The following is a 14,251-nucleotide window of genomic DNA, read 5'->3' on the forward strand; positions in this document are numbered from 1 at the left end:
TCCTCAAGCCAACTATCTTTCAACCCATTGAAGGAGGGCTGTCTGTGGGGATGTTTAAAGAGCTTGAGCTAAAAATCTCTCAAACTAATTTCTATAAAATGCAAATCCCAGTCTATGTAGACAGACTGAGGGAAGAGCAGAAATACCCACAAATTTCTAAAAGGCCTCTTATCTGTTTCTCTTGTCCTTTTATTTTCCTTCCATTCTGACCTTCCCAACTTCAGATCTACAGAGAGAACTCACAAGGCATCTTGCTTATGCTATAAGATCATTCTATACCCAGGTCCCCCATTTTGCTGTTGTAAAACTCATACATCCAGTTCTCACATGAAGCATGTGCCTTCTCCTTAACGTCTTTTCATCTCGAAGAGCTTCCTCCAAAGCCTGTTCCCATTGCTTTTCTGCAGTCCCTGCCGGTCACGCTGGCTTTTCCCCAGCTCTCTTAATCTCCCTGCAGGAATGACCTTGCTGTAACCCAGCTCCTAGCACTCCACCTGCCTTCTCATAGGAGGCAGTCAAGGTCAGTTTTTGAACTGAACTTGGCATCTCAAAATCCAACTCATTCTTCAGATCCCTGCTTCCTCTGCAAAGCCTCCCCTTTGACATTGGTTTCCCTGCCCTGCCCTGTCTGGCTTCTGTGTGGGGCCATATGTCGCAGTCTTTACCTGAGGGCAGTCCTTGACTTCTGTATAGGCTTTCTTTTTTTTATATAAGATTTTATTTATTTGAGAGAGAGTGAGGGAGAAAGCACAAATAGAGGGGAAGGGCAGAGGGAGAGGGAGAAGCAGGCCCCCCACTGAGCAGGAAGCCTGATGTGGGGCTTAATCCCAGAACCCTGGGATCATGACCCAAGCCAAAGGCAGATGCTTAACCGACTGAACCACCCAGGTGCCCCCGTACATGCTTTCTTGACATCATGAGAAGTGAGTGTGGTTTTCCCCTCCTTCTTCAGTGACTTTGTAGGTTTTGTCTTCTGAAGTGAAAGCTCTCTTCCCTCAGCGCTTGGAACAGCCTCTATTCTCCCCTCACATCTAGTGCCACTGCTGAAAAGCTGCTACCTACCTAATCCTTGTTCTCTTGCTCGGTACCTGTCCTTTCTCCGATTCTCTCAAGAGTTCCTCATTATCTTTAATATACTGGAATTTCACTAAAGTGTGTCTTGGTGTGACTTTTTTTTTTTTTATCCTGCTTGGCATGTGGTGAGCCTTTACGATCCTGGCCTCAGGAGATCTTCCCAGATAATTCCCCACTTTTACCCTGTAAACACTGCATCCCTTCACTCTCTCTATTCTTTCCTCCCGGGCCGGTTATTATTACACAGCTATGCGACCTTCTGGCCCTGTGCTCCACATCTCTTAACTTTCCTTTCACATTTTCCATCTTTGTGCCTTTGTGCTGCATTCCTGGAGCATTCCGCTTCACCTTTGAGCTCATTTAACATTCAGTCTGTTGCCGATTTTAACTCTGCAATTGTAATTTCCACTTCTGAGAGTTACCGATTCCTCTTCCGGATTCCTGTTCTTGTTTCAGCATAAGCTGTTCTTTTAGGAATACAATGCCCTTCTGAACCTTCTGTACTAAGTACATTGAATTTAAGCTCCTATTATTAGGGTCCATTCTCTCCTTCCTCAGCTGTATGTCCTTTACCACGGTGCTGGTGTTCCTTTCGGTTCTTCTCATGGTGTTAGTACTTGCCTTGGGCTGTGCAAGGCGAGGCAGCAGTCAGACAGCCCAGTCGGGGCATGTATGGAAAGTGCTGGACACCTGCCATGGGTCTCAGGGCCAGGTGGGGGGACATCCAAGCCAGCCACTGAATGGGGTTGGGTGTCCCTGATGCATACTCCCACGTTCACTGCATGTCCTTGGGAGCAAATCACCTTCTTGATTCTGCCTGTCCCATAAGAATGGGGTAAGGGGCATAGAGCACCCACAACTGGCTGCTTCTGCTGCCGTATGTCAGTTAATTCCCTGTCACTTGGTCCTGCACCTCCCTATCCCCGGGTTCCACCACCTTAAAATCTGGGGGACCTCAGCCTTCCTCTGCCTTCTGTAGCAGGCACCCCTGCAACAGTCGTGGGCCACAGCCTCTCTCTGCTGCTTTTGTCCCTCTGTGAGTCCTCACAGTTCCTGGTCCACTAACTTCCCCCCCCCCACCCTACCTCCTCCTTCTGAGCTTAGCTTTGTACTCATTTATTTCCCTGGATGTGTTGTATAAAGGAGAAGCCGCTGTTCATTCCATCTCTCTCACTGAAACCAGAAATCCAGCTTGTGTAGTATGAAGGTTTGGGGTTTTTTTCCACCCCCTCAGAGCACTGAAAAACATGATAAAACCACCCTGTCCTTTAAGACAATGAGTTTCCAGCATTTTGTACAAACACACACCATTGTTCCGTGCATGCTGGCAATCTGAACATTTGCCGATAGGCACCACCACTCCCTGGCTCAGAATGTTCTGAAATCAGCCAGGGACAGCCCAGGATGTCTTGGACAATGCCCTGAAGCTGTGGACTGAGTCTGCATGCCACAGGGAGTTCAGGGGGTCCCTGGGGCTTTCTGAGCCTCCCTCCTGGCCCCCTCCCCGCTTCAATGAGAACCAGTCCCCTTTTTTATTTCTAGCTCTGTCCTGTCTCTCTTCACTAGAGCTGATCCAATAAAAAAGCTCACATACCCAACATTCTTTTAACCAAACCTTGAAACTTCTCTGCTGATTGTTCCATGACATCAGCCTATGGCTCTGCCAGTGGCAGCTCAAGGGACCCAAATGGGAGGTAGTTACCACTACAGTTTTTGGCTTTACCAAGTATTCTTTTCTCATGAGCTATTCTGTACTTGCTAATATATTCCTCTTTCCCATTTTTGATTCCTGGTTCATTTCAATCTCATCTTGGCCTTCGGAGTTCATTAATGGATCTTCCATGATCTAGCAGTGGAGCTGCTGAACAGCTTAGGTCCTTCTTGCCTGGTCTTTGTATGTTTCAGACCTATGTTGATGATAATGATGATAATTCTGTGCCTGGGACCATACATGCTTGATAACTGGTCTTCATAGAAGCCCCAAGACTTCTATGATATATTTAGCCCATTTTACAGATGGACCTGAGACAAAGAGAAGTTAGGTCCATTGCCCAGGGTTCTACAGCTAGTAAGCAGTAGAGCTAGAATTTGAACCCAGGTCTCTGGTTTTAAAGCCCAGCTCTTTTCTTTCCCCTCCATTCTTGTGATTTGGCATTTGCTCTTATTCATAACTGTTCTTGGCTTCTCTCTAGTAAATGAAAACTCCCAGAAATTGTGATCAAGAACACAAATGTTTCAAGCTTCTGCCATAGTATTTGCATAGAGTGTAAGCTCAGCAAATCCCCTTTCATATATTTCACTGTGATTATTGTCCTATTTTCGTTTTCTCACATACACAGCGTTGTTGAATTTGTGGCTGTGCCGACTAACTTGTATGACCAGAATCACTTTGTTACCGGAGCTACCGAGTGTTGGTGAGACACTGGTTACGTCACGTAAGGGGCTGGCCTTTATCAGCACCCCTTCTGGGAAACCAGTGAGACACATTAAGTATACACCTGTCACATGCAACCTGCCTTGTCCGTGATCTGCCCTGTGATATAATAATAGGGAACATTTACCTTGCAGCATTTATCAAGAGCTATTGTCTGCATTAGCTTATGTGGTCATCATGAAAATCCCGCAACTGTGTGTTACTGTTCTCTCAGCCTCCCCATCCCGGGCTGTGGAATCTCAGCCCCATGGCTTGTACAAGGCCCTGCAGGCAACAAAAGATGGAGCTAAACTAGAACCCAGACTCTGTCTCCTGTACCAGGTCTGCTGCTGCCTTTCCTCTCCGGCTGGGCTGGACAGAGGTAGGCGGTGGCAGGACCCCACCCGTGGCCCCCTTCACCCCCAGCCCTTACCCACTTCAAGCACAGCTCCTCTCCAGGCTGGTCCCCTTGCCCAGGCACGGTTGAGTAGTGGTAAAGGCTCAGACTCTGGAACCCACCAACCTGCCTTTGACTCCCGCCTCCGCTGTTAACTTTCCTCATGACCCTCTGCCAGTTCCTCGGTTGTCCTGAGACTCAGTTCTGCATCTGTAAAATGGAACGATAATCCCCATCTCATAAGGTGGCAGCAAGCATTCATTAAGATCTCCTACGCAGAGGGCCTGCCAGGGAATCGCAGCGTATTAGTCTGCTCCAGCTGCCATCACAAAATATCACAGGCTGGGTGGTTTAAACAACAGATTTATTTCCTCACAGTTTCAGAGGCTGGAAGTCCAAGATCAGAGTGGCAGCAGGTTCAGTTTCTCAAGAAACCTCTCTCCTTGGCTTAAAGGCAGCTGCCTTCTTGCTGTGTTTATACCTGGTCGTCTCTTATTCTGTGTGTTCTCTGGTTCCTGATCTCTTACTAGCATATCAGTCGTGTTAGCTAAGGGCCCACCCGTATGATCTCATTTTGATTTAATTACCTCTGGAAAGGTTCTGTCTCCACATCTCGTCACATTCTAAGAGAGGTGTTAGGGCTTCAACACAGGAATTTGACGAGGACACAATTCAGCCCATAAAACGGAGCTGACACACCTTTCAGTTAACCCAGGCCGACAGTACGGCACAAAGAGGAGACAGGAAACATGAGACCTTAAATTCTGTGGGTGATTCTGCCCACCGTTCATTCAATGGGCATATCCCAGAGGGAGAAGGAAAGAAGATGAAAATTTCTTTTGCCTTCATCAGCAGGGGTTCCTGTCTATCTAAACATGAGCTGAGTGTGATTCCGATGTTCAAGGGTATGCATTTTGGGGCTCCTGTGTGGCGCAGTTGGTTAAGGGTCTGCTTTTGGCTCAGGTCATGATCCCAGCGTCCTGGAATCGAACCCCACATTGGGCTCACTGCTTAGCTGGGAGTCTGCTTCTCCCTCTCCTCCATGCTCCTGCTATCTCTTGCTATCTCTCTCTCTCTCAAATAAGTAAATTTTTTTTTAAGTATGCATTTTTCATACCGCATGGCCTCTGAACACCAGCCAAATGCGTCGTCTGGTGCTCAACCAAAAGAGCCACGATCAAGGCTAGCTTTGGCTAAGTGGATTTTGCCTTGTACTTCTTTAGAAACATAGCAGACACTGCTGCTGGCCTGCCCTGCATCCCGACCCACCCAGGCTGGCCTGCAGCTACAGGTCCCTGCATCCAGCAGCCTTCCATCTCTTCCACCTGCCTAAAGGCACCTGCCCAGAAAGCCTGGGGGGTTAATGACCCGGGGTGGAGGGGCAGGGACTAAGAATCGGGAGGTAAATGGCCCAATGTCTCAGTTGGGATGAGTCTGCTTGGTCCTAAAGGATCCCTGGTCGATTAAGTCCCCATGGCTCAGAAAAATAAGCTTAGAATTCACTCTCTCTTTTCCCATTTCCTTACTTGGGCTTCTTGAAATCACCTCTCAAATTAATTACCTGTACCCAAGTGTGTGTCTCCAGGACTGCTTTGGGGGATATCCAAAATTAGACAAGAACCTACCCCCACGTAAGCTGTTTCCAATACACGGTCTTTAGAGATGGGCCACCCCAGCCATTGCCTGGGAATCTGCTGAATGAAAAATCCCCACTTCTAGATTCTAGGAGGATTCTAGATTCTCGGTTCTCCCCAAGTATTCTGGTCCACTGGCACTGAGGCTTTGGCCACTAAGTGTTCTTTTTCCTCCCCTCCAGGTGATCGAGAAGAACTTGAGTGGCTGGTGGTACATTCAGATTGAAGATAAGGAAGGATGGGCCCCGGCAACCTTCATTGACAAGTATAAGAAGACCAGCAATGCCTCAAGACCCAACTTTCTGGCTCCCTTGCCCAATGAGCTGACCCAGCTCCATCCAGGGGATGCAGCAGCCTTGGAGAACAACACGGGCACTGAGGCCATCGGTCCCTCCCGGCCCTTGCCTGATGCACCGCACGCCGCTGTGGACTCTGGGATGCCATGGTCCAAAGACTGGAAGGGCGGCAAGGAGGCCCTGAGGAAGGCGTCTTCCGACATGTCCTCATGCACCGGCTATGAAGAGATCTCAAGCCCCGACCTGGAGGAGAAGCCCAGCCTCCCTCCCCGGAAAGAATCCATCATCAAGTCAGAAGGGGAGCTGCAGGAGAGGGAGCGGCAGAGGATGGAGCAGCTCAGGGGCTCCTCACCCAAACCTCCAGGCATGATTTTGCCAATGATTCCAGCCAAACACACGCCCCCAGCCCGGGACAGCAGGAGACCAGAGCCCAAACCTGACAAAAGCAAGTTGTTCCAGCTGAAAAATGAGATGGGGCTAGAGTGTGGCCACAAGGTCTTGGCCAAGGAGGTGAAGAAGCCCAACCTCCGACCCATCTCCAAGTCCAAAGCTGACCCACCGGAGGAGAAGCCGGAAGTTATTCCCCAGAATCCCTTCTTGAAGTCCAAACCTCAGGTTAGGCCCAAGCCAGCTCCTTCCCCGAGGACAGAGCCACTTCAGGGCGAAGACCAAGTGGATATCTGCAACCTGAGGAGCAAGCTGAGGCCCGCCAAGTCCCAAGAGAAGCCCTCACTGGATGGAGAGAGCAGCCCCCAGGCTGCCGGTGGCCAAGAAGTGGCCTTCAGCCGGAGTTTCCTCCCAGGTGATGGGCCTGGCCACGCCCAGGACCGGACGGGCAGACAAGATGGGCTCAGTCCAAAGGAGATGTCCTGCAGAGCCCCTCCAAGGCCAGCCAAGACCACAGATCCGGTGCCAAAGAGTGCGACCACCCCTGTCCAAGAGGCTCCCCCACAGAGACCTGTGGTCCTGCCCCGGAGACCACCACCCCCTAAGAAAACCTCTTCAGCCTCCAGGCCCCTCCCAGAGGTCAGAGGGCCACAACGGGAAGCCAGTGAAGGCAAGGCAGCTCCTGCCCCAGGCCGGGCCCTGCTGGTCCCTCCTAAAGCCAAACCTTCTCTTTCTAACTCCTCAGGCAGCCAAGATGACATGCGAGGCAGAGGTGGTCTGGGACCACGGATGGTGGGCAAGATCGGAGAAAACAGAGAGAAACTAGCTGCAACCCCTTTTCCCAACGCTGATGGCCCGAAGGACTCTTTATATGTTGCGGTGGCCAACTTTGAAGGAGACGGAGATACCAGCAGCTTCCAGGAGGGGACGGTGTTCGAGGTCCGGGAAAAGAACAGCAGTGGCTGGTGGTTCTGCCAAGTCCTGAGCGGGGCCCCTTCCTGGGAAGGATGGATTCCTTCCAACTATCTCAAAAAGAAGCCATAGCCACTTCCTTCCCTGCCTGGCAGTCCCGTGCATCTCCGCTGGCTTTACCCACGTATTTAATTTATCACCCTTTATGCAGCTTCAAAGGAAGGAAGGACTCTGGAGCACTGTGGTTTCTTCCTCCCTTGGGTGGAGAGCAGTCCGCCTCACTGCAGCATGGCCTGGAGGCTCAGAGGCCACACCCCCTGCTTCCTCTCCAAGTCAGCATCCCTGCCTTAAGGCCGGTGGCATCGCCACCCTCTGTAGGCCACCTAGCAGCAGGACCGTGACTCTCCAAGGCCTCCAAGACCAGAACCCATTGTCTGGAAGCTGCAGAAACAGTCTCATTGCTGGTTCCCCACCCAGTCTGTGATGGTTGGCTCCAACTTCTCCATGTTTCTAAAAGTCCAGGGACTTTATTTACTCCATATCCAAAATGGTGGGTACCAGAAAGAATTCCTGCCCTGGAAGTTGGCTCCATTGCCAGTCCCAGAGAGATGTCCTCCTCTGGACCCTGAGAGGCTCTGGACCTGTGAGGCTCTCAAGTTCACCAGATGCAGCTCTGCCCCAGGAGTGGGCCTGAAGGTCCACTGAGACATTCCGCCTCTTATTTTCTGGGATCCTGACAGATCCCAAAGGGGTGCATCCAGCCCCAGCATGCTTCACCGTCCTGCACAGGGCTTTTTAAATAGAAATCTCCAGCCGACCTTGGGCCATTTCACATTTGTCTCCATAGAGCAAGAATCTCAAAGTTGCTTTGAAAGGAGCGGTTCACAATCCACGCCCCTTGGGAGCACCCTTTCACTAGGTAGCTAGTAGGTGCCAGACTCTGTCCTTGGTACTTGACATTACATCCTCACATCAATCCTCTCTTGGGATATTGCACCTGTGATGGACAGAGAACCTCGGACTCTGTGCCCAAGGGTACACTAGTTAGGAAGAAGAGGAAAGAGGACTTGAAGCTGGCCTGACTTTCATGCCCGTGCCCTTCCCCCAGTAGCAGGCTAACCGGGCAGGGAAAGGGAAGACGCTAAGTGCCAAGAGCAGGTGGCCAAATGGCTTGCTTGTGGTGTAGGTGAGGGGGCATTAGTCTCTGCTCCCACACCCACCACCCCTCCGACCCACTGCAGCTCACACCGAAGCCTGCCCCGCACCCTCCACAGCTTCTCCTCCATGGTGGATGGGGGGGAGAGGGGGAGTTTGCCCAGAGCTCTGGCGGTTGCCATAAGACCTTGTTTCCTGCTGCTGTGCAGGTGCCCCCTCTGGAGGATAAAACTTGTGGAGCTGAGGTGATCTCCCATGCCAGCCTCCAGGGGCCGTGATGCCTCAAAAACTTGCTGCTTCCTGCTCTCTGGCATTCATAGAGTACTCTTCTCTGTTTCCTTTTTGTGCATGCTCTCTCCCTGTCTGTCCTCTTGCTTCCATTTGGAAAGACACGGTTCACTGAGGCACATAGAGGCACAGCGACATTGCAGAATTAGAATCCGGACCCAGGGTTTCCAGCTCCCAGCCCATAGTTCTTGCCCATGGACCAGGCTGCCTGGCGGGAGAGAGGGCAGAACCCTTCCTCATCCCACCCTGCCCTGCAGAAGAGGACCCAGCTCGGGACCCAGATCTCCGATTCAATGTCCATCTGCTATGATGCTTTGGGGACTGCAGGGCCAGCTTTCCCATGGACACCCACTGTCCGCCTGCAGTGCCAAAGATTTCAGTGCACACAGCCCTCTTCTGCTCTTCCTACCCACGGCCACACGGACTCTGGAGGCTTCTACAGGAGAAAGAGCGTTCTCTGATTCACGGGAGCATCTTTATTCCTTCCTTCAGTCGATCTGTGAACCCCACCCTGAGAACCTGGGGGGCAGGGCCCTGAGGTGCCTCTAGCAGTGCCCACTTGCCCCTTGGCCCTGTGCCCAGAACCGTGGGGGAGGATGGCAATTGGGGGAAGAAGGGAGGCTGGGAGAAGGCCACCCACGTCTTCAAGGCCCCCGCATTTGGAAGGAAGCCCATAGCATGTTTTCCAGGTTTTTTGACCCACTTTGGCTTAAACAGCTTTTATGAAACTGTTACGCAGAATTTGACTTCTGCGTCAAATTCAATAGACAGAACTCAGCCTTTTTTTTACCCCCCAATTCATTCTCTGCTTTCTGTGACCTTTTCAAGTATTTTGTGAGCACCTACCACGTGCTCGGCGCCAGGCAGACCGGGACCCGTGTGGCTCCCTGCCTGGCTCTGCGAGCTGAGGTTTTTGTTTGCTGCTTCCACACAAAGGGTTTGTCTTTGGCCTCATTCCCTCCTCCTGAAGGTCAGCTGAGTGGGAATAGACTAGTTCCACCTGACGTGAACTGAAGGTACTGAAGCCACATTCCTCTCTGTTCACCGTTCTTTGCTCAGGACACATCCATGGCCTGAGGACTTCTCTCTCGGGCTGTGTGTGCCACATGGTGGGCACTTGCACGAGCGACCAGAAGGGGGACGGGTGTCTGGTGGCCAGTGGCTCTCCCTGGCTGTCCTGGCCTGATGATTTAGCATCACAGCACCCAGCCCTGTGGCCGCCATCTTGTCAGCAACCTGATGGAGGCGATACAAAACTCCCCGGAGGTTATGCCCACAGAGAATGTCCCAGGCCACAGTGATAACTCCCATGCCAAGCTCCAGGCAGGTCCCTGGTGTTTCAGCTCCCTCCTCTAACTTAACCCTGATGACAACCCTCTGAGCTGCCTAGGATCAGCCCTGAGCTGTGGGGAGAAAGTTGAGGTTCACAGGGTGAAGTCATGTGCCCAGTCTCATCCAAATCATGACTCTGCCGAGACTTGAACCCAGGGGTGCCTTCTCTCCAGTGCCTGTGTTTTTTCTTCTGCCAATGGCAGCAAAATGTGCATGGCATTTCCAGGGAAGCAGGTGACCCCCCTGCCATGACTGAGGTTTCTCCTCCCTTCACCCCACGATCCCAGGGCAGTAGGTCACAGGCCAAATGCCAGTCCAAAAGGTGAGCATGTGAAAACCACAGCTTATAGTGCCGAGAAATCTTTGGAAAATCTGAGTTTTAGGATCCACCACTGGGCAAAATAGACCTTCGCAAAATGTTTCATTCAAAGTCTCTGCCCTTTGGTGAGTTTACATCATTGTTCCAGGCTGAGATGGAGGAGCTGGGCTCCGACTTGAACCACTTGTAATGCCCTACCTCACTGAGGAATTGCTAGAGCCCTTAGCTGGTTTCCAGTAATCACTTTAAGCCTCACCACAGGGCCTCCCCATGTCACCAATTTCTTAGGCAGAGTTCTTGGCCTTAAAACGTGACTGAGCCCACTGGGGATCTCAGTACCAGGTGGAGTGTAGGAAAACCGACTTGCCACGTGAAAGGGCAGGGGCCGAATCTCCCCAAGTTTTGGAAGGTCCTGAGGCTGAGGCATGGACTGTGTCAAGAACAAAGCACTGAGTGGGATAAAGAAGTTGCTCCAGCCCTCAACATCATCTGGTAATTCAACATCATCAAGAACAGGAACCTTTTTGGCACAGCTCCCATCCTTTTATTGTGCCCAAGCCTGTCAGGATTGGGTCAGGCTGCTCCCTAGGAGGTCTCGCCCTTCTCTATGGACTGGCAGTGGCTACATAACAGCCTGAACCACGCATGGCAGTTTTGTCACTCGCCCTTTGTTGTCCAGGCCCTTCTGTCAGAGTTTTTGCTGCAAACCAGCCATACCGTACGATAGACCAAAGATGACCTAGTGTCAAACTCTGGCCCAGAGGAGTGGGAACTTGGCTTGCATGGACACCTGAGGGTTTAGGATGCCCTCCGTCAGCCTGGAGGAATTGCTCCTAACTTGGCTGAGGTTCTGACAGATGGACCACAGCCTGTGACAGACCCAGAATTAAAACCCAGAGGCTCCACAGTCTTCACCTGCTCGGGGACCACCTGCTGAGGACCCTTCCCACAGACTCAAACATGCAGCTCCTTAGGGTAATGTCTGGTTTCTGGTGCTACCGTCATCATGTGTCGGCATTCCCTCTTTCCTTCCTATCTCTGTCGTCTACTCCAAAGTAGGCTTCTCAGCACCAATCAGGACAAATGACTCAACTTCTGTTGTCCTCAAGGAGGCCAAACCCAGTGCCACAGCCAGTAGCCTTCACTTTCAGGCCTTCTGTCAACATACGGACAGAGGTACCCCCCCCACACCACCTCCACCAGGCTTGTTACAGCAATAAGCAATTCTGACACAACTAGGTGTCCATAGATTTTTTTTTTCCCCCGTGTGTGCCTGTCTATGCCTCTGTGCCCCTGTAACTGTTAATAGTGCCCCTTCCACTTGTACAGGGGAGATGATAAACTATGGTCACCTTAGCCATCCCTACGTTTCCTGCTTCCAAGCACCAATAAGTCACTAGGCCACTTCGTGTGTCCCTCCAGGAATAACAGTGGGGCTCTGACAGGCCTACCTCCTCATGTCTGCTCATAGAGTGACACTGGAGATCCTCCAAATATCACGGCCCTCCTCATACCCTCTTGGCAAACTGGCAAATCTGGTGGTGATTGTTGTTTCCTGTTAACACACAAAAATACATGAGGATATATAATGTGAGGGGGGGAGGGGTGGCAAACAATTAGCTGTAGCATGTATAGACTATATACCGTTAGACTTTTTCTTTCTTTCTTTTTTTTTTTTAAATAAAAATGCTTGACTGGTTTCAAGCTTCATTGTGAAGAGGCCATGTCCATGGATTTCATTTGGCTAAAGAAGAGGCGCATAGCTTTGTGCCCTGGAGTTTTGGGCTCGAGTTTGGGGATCAAAGAACAGAAGCCAGGGTGAGTAGGAGTGACTTCTCTGGGTCCTAGTGCATCTTGATTCTTTGAATTGCGGTGTCCAGAAGCAACGGGAAAGCGTCCTTAGATCACAGGGTGTCTCTCACATAGTCTCAGCTCTGTGCCGTAAGATGGAAAACTTCACACATTTAAGGTGTCTTGAACCTCTCACCGGTGTTACCTACTGCTGGGCTAGAGCATGTGGTTGAGGGGAAGGGGGCAACCATGGCTGGGCTGCGGGGACTGCTCACGCCATCTGCTCCAGGGAGCTAGAGGGCATTGCCTGATGGGTTATTACCTTCCCAAGGGCAGAGGCAAGGCCACACCAACCCCCAATGTGGAGCCTCCTTGGCCTCAGGTGAATCATTAAACAAAATGACAGTGCCACCCACCTGCCTAGGGAGAGAAGAATAGAACCAGCAGAGGCTCTGGACAGAAGAACATAGAAAGGGGAAATTTACATTCAATATTCACCCTCCCTTTCAAAGAATGCAACGAGCTGACCAACCTTGTTTAAGAATAATGGTCATTCCTGTATTAATCTCTGGTCCCCTAAGAAGGAAAAATCATGATGCTCTTCAGCCCCCCATCCCTTGGGAGCCTTTTCTCCCAAATCTTCCAAACTAACTGTGGTTGTTCTTAAGAATGCAACTGGTCATGGCATGGGATTTGTGAGGCAGGCATGCAGGGGCACCTGCCCCTGCCCCTCACTGGATGGGATGGGACGGGATGGGGACCGGACCATGGTCAGGAACCCAACCTGACTTACTCTCGGGGGCGGCTTACCCATCGCCTTCAGGTCTCAGTTGGAACTGACGTGTTCGCCTTTCACATTATACTGCTTCAGAAATGCCAGGCCAAACACAATCCAGCTGTCACACACATTCCCTCCCACTCTCCTTACCATGACCCTGTAAGGGGTCATGGTAAATCTGTGTGCCCAAGACTCCGGTCATGAGGCCACTCTTCTCCAAATCCAGGGTGTTTAATGTCCATCGCTTCTCTAGTTAGTATCCATCTGGCCCAGCTGTTCCTCACCATCTTGCAACCTGTGCCTCCCAGTCAATGGCTCTCAAACTTTAGTGACCGTACAACTTAGCAGGGAGCTTGTCAGAGTCCACACTCCCGGGCTGCAACCCCGGAGAGTCAGAATCAGCAAAAATCTGCATCCTTTAAAACTACATTGTGAGGAAGTGGTCTGCATACTCCACTTTTGAGAAATGGCCAGACTCAGCACATTGCCTGGGGTAGTCTAAGTTTTCAAAATGGTACTTCATATGGGATGCCTGAGTGGCTCATTTGGTTATGTGTTCTGCCTTCGGCTCAGGTCATGATCCCAGGGTCCTGGGATCAAGCCCTGCATTGGGCTCCCTGCTCAACAGGGACTCAGTTTCTCCCTCTCCCTTGCCTTTCGCCCCCAACACCCAGCTTATGTTCTCCACCCCGCCCCTGCAAAGTCTTTAAAAAATGGTGCTTCATCTACTATTATTAGGCATGTCACCATTATTTTTCAGAGCATTTACTGTGTTCCAGGCTACAGACATTCATTTCATCCTCAGAATGCTCTAGGTAGATACCTGCATTTTATATATGAAGGCACTATGTACATTTCAGAAAGGTGAAAGCACCACACCAACGTGTCACAGAGCCAGCAGATAGTGTCTGGTCCTAAAGCTGACTCACTTATCCCATACTATGTCCCCTAGCAAATGCTAATCAAAATCTATATCTCATCCTGATATAATTAGCTCCTGGATTCAAAACCTTTTTCAAAAAATGTTTCCCCTTCCACACACCTAACTCTATAATTAAGGCAAAAGGTCTAACTTCTGTTGAGTCCAAGCTATCGGCTGGGTACTTAATAGATATTCTCTCTTCAACCTTCGTTACAGTTCCAGGTAGGAATTGTTATGCCTGTTTTATGGATGGAAATTAATAGTCTAAGAGATTAAGTTTATCTATAGTCACAGCTAGTAAGAGGATGAACTTGGATATCTAACTCCAAATCCTGTGACCTTAATAGACCATCCCAGCTTCCAAATTTATAATTCCCCTGCCATTCAGCATTTTTCAAAATGTGTTTTCCAGAACATATATTCATAGATATTCTGAAGTAAGTGTTCTGTGGACACACCAGACATCTCAAAGCTTCACATAATAACATGCAGTGTGAACACCTGAGAGGGGACTTTTTATAGTGGGTTCCTCAAACAGACTTGATGGTGAAAC

General features: G+C 50.5%; 1 protein-coding gene across 1 annotated transcript in view; it reads left to right on the plus strand.

The window, feature by feature from the left end:
- SH3PXD2B (SH3 and PX domains 2B) overlaps nucleotides 1-11,924 on the plus strand; it is a 100,516-nt gene extending 88,592 nt beyond the window's left edge. Inside the window, exon 13 of the mRNA XM_004737601.3 lies at nucleotides 5,701-11,924. Coding sequence (XP_004737658.1) covers nucleotides 5,701-7,245 — 1,545 coding nt within the window. The 3' untranslated portion in view covers nucleotides 7,246-11,924. The remainder of the gene's footprint in view (nucleotides 1-5,700) is intronic.
- Nucleotides 11,925-14,251: the final 2,327 nt, after the last annotated feature.

The sequence above is a fragment of the Mustela putorius genome, unplaced genomic scaffold, assembly GCF_011764305.1.
Source record: "Mustela putorius furo isolate JIRA1106 unplaced genomic scaffold, ASM1176430v1.1 tig00000145_pilon_pilon_pilon, whole genome shotgun sequence".
NCBI lineage: Eukaryota > Metazoa > Chordata > Mammalia > Carnivora > Mustelidae > Mustela > Mustela putorius.